Source organism: Canis lupus, chromosome 10 (genome assembly GCF_011100685.1).
Source record: "Canis lupus familiaris isolate Mischka breed German Shepherd chromosome 10, alternate assembly UU_Cfam_GSD_1.0, whole genome shotgun sequence".
Lineage (NCBI taxonomy): Eukaryota > Metazoa > Chordata > Mammalia > Carnivora > Canidae > Canis > Canis lupus.
Window position 1 is genome coordinate 56,435,786 of NC_049231.1, and position 13,239 is coordinate 56,449,024.

The 13,239-nt window shown below is 36.2% G+C and overlaps 1 protein-coding gene across 11 annotated transcripts in view; it reads left to right on the forward strand.

The window, feature by feature from the left end:
• The window catches only part of ACYP2 (acylphosphatase 2), a 254,520-nt gene that overhangs the window by 192,055 nt on the left and 49,226 nt on the right, over positions 1 to 13,239 (forward strand). For 9 of the 11 annotated variants that reach the window (XM_038551266.1, XM_038551267.1, XM_038551263.1 and 6 more), the window contains one exon: positions 11,431 to 11,550. The exons of the other annotated variants lie outside the window; for them this stretch is intronic. In XM_038551266.1, coding sequence (XP_038407194.1) covers positions 11,431 to 11,550 — 120 coding nt within the window. The remainder of the gene's footprint in view (positions 1 to 11,430; positions 11,551 to 13,239) is intronic. 11 annotated transcript variants of the gene reach the window in all.

Below are 13,239 nucleotides of genomic sequence, written 5' to 3' on the forward strand. Positions count from 1 at the left end.
AGCAGATGAAGAAAACTAAAGCAAGGCATTTAAATTTCATTATATCTATGCTTTATTTTTTTGTAAATAAAGATAGTATCAATTGTATTTCTATCATTGTTACCTAAAAATAGCAAAATGAAATGTCAATGTTTGAAAACATTGCTTTCATTAATTTAAATTAATTGGCATCTCATCATTTAGTTTAAACATGTGCCCCATATGCTTTAGTTTTAAAAATATTTTAATTAAAAATAATTAAACCTGTATTAGCTTGGACTGCCATAATAGAATACCATAGAATAGGTGGCTTAACCAACAGAGATTTATATTGTCATAGTTCTGGAGGCTAGAAATTTGAGATCTGGGTACCAACATGGTCAGGTTCCAGTGAGGACCATCTTCCTGGCTTGTCAATGGCTGAATTCTTGCTGTGTCCTCATGTGTCAGAGAGTGTGTATATTGGTGTATTTTTCAGTTAAGGGAACTAATCCCATCAGTTGAGCCTCACACTCATTACCTCATCTAAACCTAATTATCTCCTAAATTCCCCATCCCCAAATACTATCACATTGGAGTTAGGGCTTCAACATATAAATTTGGGGGGTATACAGTTCAGTTTACAGCACCCACCAAATATGATTCATTATTTTCCAGCGAAATAATGAATATGTACATTCAAGACTACTTGAGTGTTTTTCATAGTGTGAAATTATTGTGATTGCACAGAAAAATTTATTGATATATTTTTGCAAAATACTGTGTGAATGCTTATGAGTAACAAAGGCTAAATTGATTATCACTTGGGTATTGTCTATTTCATTTGTTTATTTTGTAGCTATTTAGGGAGTCATATGAATAGATCATTTTTATGGGCAAAATAACTAACTCTGATTTATAAGTGTCTTCATAAATTTCTTCCCCAAATAAACCATAAGTCTACCTATAATGCCTAGACTTACATATGATGTTTGTCATGATAGCTACTCAGAAAGAATCTATAGTGCAGGTCAAAACTAGTTGTCTAGAGAGATTGGACTCCCCTAATAGTAAGGCTTTTTTTTTTTTTTTTTTTTTTTTTTTGGTCTCACTGCTGCCCACTGTATTTTGCCAGGTTGCCTGAGGTCAGCAGGCCTTCCTGATGTTCATGGACTGTGCTGCTTTTTCAAGAATGTCTCAGAGGGATCCTGCCTGAGAGAAAGATGCCACACTATAACATTTCCCTGATATAAAGACAGCAAGAATGGTCTCTGTCTTGTTCTTTTAGCCAGCTTAAAACCAGATATGGAACTGATAAAGGCATCGACTCAGAGCCTCTCTGGACAGCCCATGTATTTTTCTAGTCTAGAATGGAGTTAATGATATAAATAAGCACTTCCTACAAAGGTTAAGAGGGAAAGCATCCACCATCCCACAGCTCCTCCCATTCCTCATCCTTGAAATAGGATTGTTAGCATCTGATAGGAACTAGAGGAGGATGAGGACTATGCCATATGTCCCTGTTAGAAACACTGATCTCATAATGACTAAGAAACACCAGGGGGTTGTCTAAGCCACCAAGGTTATAGGGGGCACAGCATTATTGCAGCTGCACTAAAATTTAATGTAATTTTTAGTTTACCACCCATGGTGACCTAAGAGGGTGGTATGGCAGAGAAACTCTAAATAGAGGGGCTTAGTCACAGCTCACTGAAAGGCCAAATACACTGTTTTCATGGTGGAAGAGGGAAGAAGAGACTGGTAAATATTTCTAAATGTCATACGTTTACATATGAATTTATTCATTCCTATATTTTTAGGATTTTTCTCTTGTGAAAAGTACTCTAAAAACAATCCCTTAATAAAAAATATTTGTAAAAAAATTATACATATACTCAGCAATTTAAAATTAAGAGTTTTTCTAGAAGGAAGTGTGACTCTAGTGGTTAGAGGCTGAGAGTTCTCTGGTTAGTGGTGGGAATTTCTTCTCAGAATGAAGTTCAAGGTGTGTGCTTGCCTATGTGACCAAGTGGACGGTAGAGAGGTCTCTGGGGTTACTTTAATGCAGATGGGTGGGATTGAGACTGCCCACAGACGTGGCTGGGCTGGGACTAGGGAGCATCACTGTGACCTAAATTTTAGAAACTAAATTTGAGGTGAAGAATGAAGTCACAATCTCATAACTAAGAAGAGAATGATGAATGTATTAATTTAGAATAGAAAACACACCTCATTCAGGAATCCGTCTGCATGTGTACTGAACCCTTTTTGGCAGGCAAAGCACCAAAAAAAAAAAAAAAAGCCTTTTCTATAAAGTAATACATCAAACTATTGTGGCCCAGAAAACTCTCTTCTTCTCTATTCTGGAGATGTTTCTTTCTCTAATAACTTGGAAATGTCTATAATCAGAGCTCTTGTACCATACCCAAAGACATCTAGAACTTTCTTCTTCACCACCTTCTAGCTTTCCTGTTTTCATGGGTGGTCAGAACTTTGCCATTGCAGCATCCCCTGCCTCCTCGTACCCATGGCAGGTTAAAATTCCCAGGTTCAGACTTGTATCACGAAGGGTGCTATAGCCATGTGTGGCTTCCCTGCGGATGGGGTGAGGAACAACATGATGTTTGGGACAGAAAACCTAGGGGCTGGGTCTAGGGCTCCTGTTCCCTCACAGCCTCACCTTGACTATGTTTTTCTGCCTCAGTGGCTTAGGCTTTCACCTTTGACATGTAACTTAGACCTGGCCCTTGACTTTATTTTAGTAATTCTAGAAAGATGTTTAGGCGGAGGGATGAATCTGTGTTCTCATTGAAGCTAAGAGTTTTGTCTCATTCTTTCTTGGTAAAATCTTCATTTTTAATCTGTTTATCTTGATTTGTATTCTTTTCTCTTCTTTGGCTAGCTGGAGAGCAAGGGCCATTGACATGGTCCAAAGAATGTATTCTTTTCACCCTTAGAGCAAGGAGTACTAAAATGGAGCACCCTCAGCCCCTCCCCAAATGCCTATGAATGGCAAGTCATGAAAAATATTTGTTAATTAATTCAATTATTATAAGTTGAATTGATTTCTAATTTAGGCATAGCGTGGGAAACTATTTATAATATATGCCGGTTGACCTTATCCAAATTTCCATGGAAATAGCATTCTTATGACACAGTATGTTCTTGGACTGTTTTGAAATATCCAGCTGCTTTCTGTGATACTGAACTTAAAAAAGAAATCCTTCTACTAACAGAACATTTTTCAAGTATGTACTCAGGTGCTCAGGAAGTAGGCTGAATTAAAAAAAAAAACTCACTGAAAAGATTCTAGGTGTGTTAACTCTGGACATTCCCTCAAACCTCTTTAATTGAAACCTGTAATGTTGTTGGGTTGTTTCTATCTGAAGTCAAACACTGGAAGAGTCTGCAAAAAAGTTTGGTGGTTTTATTTTTTTCCCCTCTATAAGATAGAGATTATGTCTAGAGACCCAGAGGTAATCATATTCTTCCCTTGAATGATCAAATTAAGTTCTTGTCCAGGAGAGAAACCATATTTCAGTAGTACCAGATTTTCTCCTCTAATGCTAAGATGCTAAGATGAAATAATAGTATATGGGAAAATTGGCTGTGTATTTATAATAGGCCTAATAAAAGTGTAGAGGCCATGAGTACATTGCATACTTGGTGAAAGTAACAGCTTGACTGTGTTCATAACATTCGAGTAAATCTGTGCAAACTCATGCACACCACTACAGAAGTGACTTTCACGGTGCAGTCACTGCAGTCTGCAGCAGTTAAAACATAGCATCAAACAAGATGGGAATGACCGGGCTTGTTAAATGGAATATCTTTCCTGAGTTTAGTAAACCCAAAATGACCTTGCCCATCACTGATGTCCTGCGAGACAGGTGCAGGCTTGTATTACTCATTTTACCCTGGTCGTGTTGTGGCTATTGGTTTCTCCCATTAAAATGAAAAATAGAATTATGTTTGACAGAAGAAAAATTTATTTGGCACCTTAGGTGAAATAAATACATAAACTGAAGTTAGCATCCTTTTTATGGCAAATCCCTGGATCAGTGATTTGCAGCCTTTCAGTGTAAACCTTTCACACCATTCTAGAAATTTGGTGATACAAAATTATGCATTCCCAGTTGGTAATTTTTCTTTTGACTTGCTTGTGGATTTTTTTATCATGTAGATTTTTAAAGTCTTTCTCCCCAGTTTTACTGAGAAAAAATTAACATACATCACTGTAAGTTTAAGGCGTACAGCATGATGGTTTGCATACATACACTGTGGAGTGACTACCATGGTAGTCAGCTCAGCTCCATTCTTTCCTAGAGATATGATAAAAATGAAAGCATGAAAAAAAGAATAAAGGGGAAAATTTTTCTCCTTGAGGTGAGAACTTTCAGGATTTGCTCTCTTCACAGCTTTCTTATATATCACATGGCTGTGTTAGCTGTAGTCATCATGCCGTGTGTTACATCTCTGGTACTTATCTTAAAACTGGAAATTTGTACTTCTGACCAGTTTCCTCCAATCCACCCCTATCTCTAGTAACCACAAGTCTCATCTCTTTTTATGTGGGTTTGGGATTTTTTTATTTTGCTTTTTAGATTTCACATTAATGTGAGATCATACAGATTTTGGCTTTCTCTTATTTCACTTAGTATAAGGCTTCAAGGACCATCGATGTCACAAATGGTAGGCTGTCCTCATGTTTTTTTTTATGGCTGAATAATATTCTGCTGTATCTGTATAACACAACCTCTTTATTCATCCATCAGTGGTCACTTGGGTTGTTTCTATGTCTTGGCTATTGTAAGTAATGCTGATAGGATCGTGGGGGTACAGACATATTCTCAAGTGTTATTGTTACCTTTGAATTTATTCATCAAAGGGGAATTGCCTCGGTGTCCATCGAATGGATAAAGAAGATGTGGTCTATGTATACAATGGAATATTACTCAGCCATTAGAAATGACAAATACCCACCATTTGCTTTGACGTGGATGGAACTGGAGGGTATGATGCTGAGTGAAATAAGTCAATCAGAGAAGGACAAACATTATATGTTCTCATTCATTTGGGGAATATAAATAATAGTGAAAGGGAATATAAGGGAAGGGAAAAGAAATGTGTGGGAAATATCAGAAAGGGAGACAGAACATAAAGACTCCTAACTCTGGGAAACGAACTAAGGGTGGTGGAAGGGGAGGAGGGCGGGGGGTGGGGGTGAATGGGTGACGGGCACTGAGGGGGGCACTTGACGGGATGAGCACTGGGTGTTATTCTGTATGTTGGCAAATTGAACACCAATAAAAAATAAATTTATTTAAAAATAAACTAAAAAATAAAAAACAAAACAAAAACAAACAAACAAACAAAAAACAAAGAGGAATTGCCGGAGCATATGGTACTCGTATCTTTAACTTTTAGAGCATCCTCCGTATTGTTTCCCATAGTGGCTGAACCAATCTGCAGTCCCACCGACAGTGCTCGAGGATGGCCCTTTTTCCAGATCCTCACCAGCATTCGTGTTAGCTCTTATCTCTTTATCTTTTCCATGATGGCCATTCTAACAGGCATGAAGTGATACCTCATCATGGTTTTAATTTGCTATCCCTAATGACTGGTGATGCATCATCTCATGTACCTGTTTATCTTCTTTGGATTTGGAGAAATGTCTATTTAGGTCCTTTACCCATTTTTTAATAGTCCTTTTTGCTATTGAGTTGTAGGATTTCTTTATGTTTTGGACATTAACCCCTTATCACATACATGGCTTGCAAATATTTTTTCCCATGCCATAGATTGTCTTTTCACTTTGTCGATGGTTTCTTTTGCTGTGTAGAAGCTTTTTGGCTTGATGTCGTTCCACTTTTATTTTGTTGTTGTTATTGTTGCTTATGCTTTAGGTATCATGTCTAAAAAATCATCAACAAGACCTATGCTAAGGAGCTTTGTCTCTATTTTCTTTTGGGAGTTTTATCATTTCCAGTCTTACACTTAAGTCTTTAATCCATTTTGAGTTAATTTTTTTGTGAGTTGTATAAGATATGGGTCCAGTTTTATTCTTTTACATGTGAATATACAGTGATCCCAACACCATTTATTGAAGAGACTGTCTTTTCTCCATTGAGTATTTTTGGCTTCCTTGCCAAATATTAGTTGAGAGAATATGCTTGGGTTTGTTTTTATGCCAGTAGCATACTGTCTTAATGACTGTAGCTTTATAATATAGCTTGAAATCAGGAGTGTGATGCTTCCTGCTTTTTCTTTCTCAGGTTTGGCTATTTGGGGGTCTTTTGTGGTTCCATACAAATCTTAAGAGTTTTTTATTGTTTTTTAGCTCTTTAAAAACTGCCATTCGACTCATGGTAGAGATTGCATTGAATCTTTAGATTGCTCTTGTAGCATTGATGTTATAACAATTTTCTTCCAGTCCATGAACACAAGATACCTTTCCATTTATTCATGTTTTCTTTCATCAGTGTCTTATAATTTTCAGCATTGAGATCTTTCACCTCCTTAATTTGTTCCTAAGCATTTTATTGTTTTTGATGCTGTTGTAAATGGATTAATTTCTTTTTTCAGAAATTTTGTGGTTAGTATAGAGAAATGCTACTGATTTTTGTTGGTTAATTTTGTATCCTGCAACTTTACTGAATTCATTGATGAGATCTAAGTTTTTTAGTTGAGTCTTTAGGATTTTCTAAAATAAAATCATGCCATCTGCAAATAGAGATATTTTTACTTCTTCTCTCCCAATTCTGATACCTTTTATTTCTTTTTCTTCTCTTCTTCCCCACTCCCCGTGCTCCCCCCCCCCGCCCCGCCCCTGCCCCGGATGCTCTCGTTAGGACTTCTAGTACTGTGCTGAATGGAAGTTGTGAGAGTCCATACCTTTGTCTTGTTTCTGATTTTAGAATAAAAGCTTTCATCCCTTTCATCATTGAGTATGGTGTTAGCTGTGGGCTTGTTACATATAGCCTGTATTATTTTGCAATATGTTCTTTTGTGCCTAATTGGTTAAGGGTTTTTACCACACATGGATGTTGACCATGTAGATTTTAAATTTTTTTCATGAACTATATTTATCACTATTATCCTTTATGTATGTATCAGTCTTTTCCTTAATATCTCCAGATTTTAAATAATGGAAAGGCCTCCCCACTCCAGGTTAATCAATTCCCTCTTGTGTTCTAGTTTTTTTTTTTTTTATGATTTCATTTTTAAAAATTTAAATCTTCTTTCAAATTTACCCAGTATATATCATGAGGCATAAATTCAAATTAATTTTATTAAAAACATCTCTCCAGTTTTTAAAGACAGTTTTTTGAGTTGTCTATCTTTTCCCCCATGAGTTTAGCTACTATGTTTATCCTACACCAAATTCTATATGCAGTATGGTCTATTTCTAGATTTGTTTTTGCATTTCATTGATTCATCTGTCTATTATTGTCTCAAGACTTTTAATTATTGCAGCTTTATGTTAATTTGTAAAAAGTATTAGGAGTACATCCCCTCATTTCTACTATTTTTTAAAAGTAACCTCTAAAAAAGTAACCTCTATCCCCAATGTGGGACTTGAATTCACAACCCCCAGATCGAGTCACATGCTCTACTGACTGAACCAGCCAGGCACACCTTCATTTCTACTCTTTTTTGGAGTGTCCTTGAATTGTTGTTTTTTTAACATACTTTAGAATTTGTCTCTCTCTCACCCTTCCTCAGGAGTTTTTGGCCTTGTTTATTGTAATTATGATAACTTTTAAAATTTGCTTAGGAAGAACTAATCACTTTGAGTTTGAGACTTCTTATCTAAGAACTTATGCCATTCCTTTTCTACGTATCTTTGTGGCCTTCAGGAATGCTTTAAAATTGTATTTATAAATCTTACATATTTCTAAGTCTTGTTTTTGGATACTTCATTTCATCCTGTACTGTTGCTGTAAATGTAGTCTTCTTCCATTTCGTCTTCTAATTTGCTTTTTGTTCATCTGAAATTTACTGTTATCCCTTTAGTAATTCTGTCATGTTACCTTATTAATTTTTCTTGTTTATAGTACTTTACAGTTGAATATCTCAGGTTTCCCACAACAATAACAAATGCTGATATTTTTATTTCCTTCTCTACATTTCTGCACCTCTACTTATTTTTTCTTATTAATTGTATTGTCTGACATCCAGTACTGTTAAATAATAGTGGTGACAAGTGAATGTGAATGCCCTTCTTTGTTCCTAACTTGAGTGGGAATATCCCTACTGTTGCCCCCGTAAGCACGGTGGTGACTTTGGGGCCAAGGTATATTCTATCAAGTTAAGAAGATACCCATTTATTTCTGCTTTATTAAGACAATCATATTTCCAAGTAGTAGTAAAGTCCCAGGGATATGTATCTGCAGCCTCCCTAGCATGAGGGGCTCAAAGCTCTAAAAGGAAACATAAAGACTTTCTACTCCACCTTCCTCTCATCATGAGTAATAAATTCCAACCACAGGGAGATGACACTTCCCCCGAGAAGTCCCAAAATTAGATTGGAAAACAAGCTGGAAACTAAAAAATCACTGTCTCTTAGGTCTCACACTAGTATTCCTTTGGGTATGCACAACTAACATTGAAAATTTCTCTTATGACTATTTTTCTCTTCCATTGTACTTTCTCCTTGAGATTTTTCCATTTTACCCTTCTCTTTCCATATTTCTGGGACCTCACATGTATTGCTTGGCTGTGGATTCTTTCCCCAGCCTGCCATTGCTGAGGAGCCAAGTTTATCAAAGATTTCTAGACAGTGACATAATCCCTTCCCCACCCAAAAAGACCTCTGTTATTTGGTCTTCCTGGACAAAGTGAATTGTCTTCCAAATCCTGCTGGTTACTTTGGGACAGAAAGCTTGGTGGAGCCACCTGAACACCTAAAAATATGCTTCAGCTGTGACTGTGCCTGCAGCAAAGTGATTTGAACCAACAGTAGATGTGCCATGAATGCCACTGTATCTTAAAGTCACTTGTGGGCGGTATTCAGATTTCAAAAGACATTAGGTCATACTATGTTGATAATTGTTAAAGGAAAAACAAACAATTATGTATTATCAGTACTGTGCTTCTGATTTTGCACTTAACCTTTGTTGTTAGAACTTTCATTAATCATCAAAATTAGTAAAGTGTTTTATATGCTAAGAATTTTTGTGCACAAATGGGAAAAATCTAAGCCATTGGCAGACTATCTTGATAATTTTCTACTATAAAACAAAAGATAGTATTTCTATCCATATACAGTTATGAGACTCTGGAGCCAGACTTGGGTTTGAATTCTGGCTTTACTACTGCCTTATCTGAGTGACCAAAAACAGGTATCTCAACGGAGTCCCATTTTTCTCATTTGCAAAATGAGGACAGGAATACCTTGTAGAGTTGTATGAGAATTAAAAGAATAATGCACGTAAGTGCTTAGCACAGTGGTGCCATGATGTAGGGACTTAATAAATGAGAACTATTATATTGTTTAGGGCTTAATATATTGCTTAATATCTTATTGAAGGCTCTTTATTTATAGTTTATATATATGTAATATATATTATATTTAATAACATAATTTTAATTAATATGTTATAAATATATTTAATATAATTTTAAAATTATATTAATACATAAATCAATTATATTTAATAAATATATATACTGGGGATCCCTGGGTGGCGCAGCGGTTTGGCGCCTGCCTTTGGCCCTGGGCGCGATCCTGGAGACCCGGGATCGAGTCCCACGTCAGGCTCCCGGTGCATGGAGCCTGCTTCTCCCTCTGCCTGTGTCTCTGCCTCTCTCTCTCTCTCTCTCTGTGACTATCATAAATAAATAAATAAATAAATAAATTTTAAAAAATTTAAAAAATATATATATATACTTAATATATATTTAATATATTGTTAAGGGCTGTAATAAAGCCTGTTTTTCTTTTTAACTGAGATGAATTTAGAGATTAAGGAGCAAGTATCACAGTTTTGGCACATTTTGGATCTGTAATTTCAAAACAGCTCATTTGTCCACATATATTCCTTTCTGAGACTTGGAATTAAGGTATTTATAAGGATTTGACTGAAGTTTCTGCTCCGGCTCTTTTTTCTTAGGAATTTTTTTGGGTAACTATGCCAGTTAATACCTAAAACCTCAAGCCTAAAAATAGGTTCTTAACTTTTTTTTTGAGGTTTTCATTAGTCAATTATTATTTATATTATTTATTGACCATCTGATAAGTAGGATAAAAAAGTACAAAAGACTAATATGATTTGCTCTACACATTTAGAACTATAAATGAATGTCTTGGGCATCTTTTATTTACACATTCATTAAGTAACCTTAGAGGGTCTATTTTATGTTGTGCTAGACATAAGATATGTATTCCTAGGGATTCAGAGATGAAAAGATAAATCTCTGCTCCGAAAAAGCTTACAGTCAAGTATGGTATCTACAAAGGAACTTGAAAGCCACTTATAATAATAGAAGCCTCCCCTGACACCCTGAAGCCTCAGCTTGAGGAAACACTGTTCTCATGTGGTCCCATAACATTCTGTGCTTGCTCTTTTTTTTTTTTTTTGAAAGATTTTATTTATTTATCCATGACAGACACAGAGAGAGAGTCAGAGAGAGAAGCAGGCTCCCTGGGGGAAGCCTAATGTGGGACTCGATCCCAGGAGCTGGGATCACGTCCTGAGCCAAAAGCAGATGTTCAACTGCTGAGCCTCCAGGCGTCCCTGTGCTTGCTCTTATTTTAGCACTTCTCACACTGTAAATTGTCTTCTGTGCTAGACTCCAGGCTATTTGAGGATGGGACTGTGTCTTATCCCTTACAGAAGAAAAAGATAACTAAAACATTATCTTGGCCCTTAACATGGAGTAACAAAGACCTACAACCAAGTAACATATATAAAGAACTACAGTATAAGTTTGTATGAAATAGATGCCTACAAAGTGTATGCTACAGGAGGTAGGGGGTTGGGGATGTTATTTAGAAAAGATGGCATTTGAATTTAGAAAGAATGACAGGATTTCCATAGGTAAGAAGGTTGGGAAGAAAATGGAAGATGAAGGAAAGGCACAGAAGCCAGGACAGTGTTTGGGCTGCTTGAGGTATAGCACAGAGTCTCATGTGAGTGGGCTCCAGCAAGATTTTGGGGCAGGGTTTTCATTGTAATTGAGTGCAGTAGCAGGGTGTTGGGAATTTGTTCTGTAGGCAGTGGTGGGCTGATATGGATATCTGGGTATAAGGGACTTGATCACTTTGTCAACAGGGTGAATGTTGGGAAAAGAAAGATCAGATTTAGGAGATACAATCTGGAGATTTTCAGTAACATAGCAAGAGATGTTGTAGTGAAACATAACAATGTGTAGTCAAACACAAGGGGGAATAGAGCAATTCTGAAGATGTTATGTAAATGGACTTGTCAGACCTTGATCAAGAGTAAGGGTTGGAAATTCCAATTTCAGGGTCCTTTTGTCAAAGGTGATGGCAGACACTATGACAGTGGCTAAAGTCACCCAGAAAAAGTACAGAGAAAGCAAGCCAGGCAAAGGCATAGAACTTTGTGGAAAACTTATTTTTAAGGGGTAAGTAAACCTTCAGATTTTGAAGATGAATTAAACTGTATCTTTGGAATTAAGTGACTTGCCTTCAATTTAAAGAAGAACCCCCTAAAACCCAGGTGCCCCCACCTGTAACTAAGTGCACTATTAGTTTAATGTTCTGGACTCTCATTTAATGCTAAGTTTAAAAATCCCACCTACCACCTTTCCCATCTCTATATATCGGTAAGAGAGACTAAACTTGAATTTTTGGACCCCTTTACATGAATCAAAGCAACCTATATGTCCTATGCTTCTGGCTACTAATAGCCAAGAGAAAATTTTGCCATTGGAAAACACAGGACAAGCCATCCAAATGGATGCCATTTAAAATTATAATGTGTAATATGAATTGATAGAATTGTAAAAAGCGTAAGTAAGTCTACCTTATGCTTCAAAGGCAAAAAGCTAATCTTGTGCATTATTAAATGTTTTTATATCCCTTATGTAAAAAAGAAGCCTGCTACATTTCCAACACTGAATTATTTTTATTATCCCCCAATACACTTACAGTATACAGAAATGGACAGATTTTTGCTTAAGACAAACCAATTTTTTCTTTACATTTTTTAAAGATTTTTATTTTTATTTATTCATGAGAGACGGGGTGGGAGGGGGGGCAGAGATACAGGCAGAGAGAGCAGCAGGCTCCATAAAGGGAGCCAGACGTGGGACTCAATCCCGGGTCTCCAGGATCAGGCCCTGGGCCGAAGGTGGCACTAAACCGCTGAGCCACCTGGGCTGCCCTTTTCTTTACATTTTTAACAGAAGATTGTGTTGTTATTAATGACAGTCTTCTATGGCATGTGCCAAAGTTGTGGCTTGAAATTGTTTTTAACTATTAATTATCAAGTGAAATATTTATACCTCAAAGAGGGAGGCCTGAAAAGAAAGGCTATGGAACTTTTGATAAAGACTATCTTAATGAGCAAGTATATAATGGGGCCCATCCTTGGAATAGCATCATCCTTGCTGATCAATAGAACTAAATTATACATGGATATTATTAATTTGGCTGGCAGAGCTGAACTTTGAAACGAACTATCACCTCATCAAATAAAAGACCCCAAAAAACAATCACACACACAAAAACAAAAACAAAAGCAAAAAAGAGGAGAAATAACAACCAACACCAGAAATACAAACAACTGTAAGAGAATATTATGAAGAAATTATATGCCAACAAATTGGACAACTTCAAAGAAATGGATAAATTCCTAGAAACATATAATCTTCCAAATACTGAATCAGGAAGAAATAGAAAATTTAAACAGACTGATTATCAGTAATTAAATTGAATCAGTAATCAAAAAACTCCCAACAAATGAAAGTCCAGGATCTGATGGCTTAACAGACAAATTTTACCAAATATTTAAAGAAGAGTTAATATGTATTCTTCTCAAACTATTCCAAAAAGTACAAGAGGAAGGAAAATTTCTAAATTCATCCTATGAGACTAGTATCACCCTGATAGCAAAACCAGATAGATGCCAAAAAAAGAACTATAGGCCAATATCTCTGATGAACATGGATGCAAAAATGCTCAACAAGATACTACCAAACTGAAAACAACAATACATTCAGAAAATCATTCACCATGATCAATTGGGACTTATTCCTAGGATGCAAGTATGCCTCAGTATCTCAAATCAATGTGATCCATCTCTTCAATAA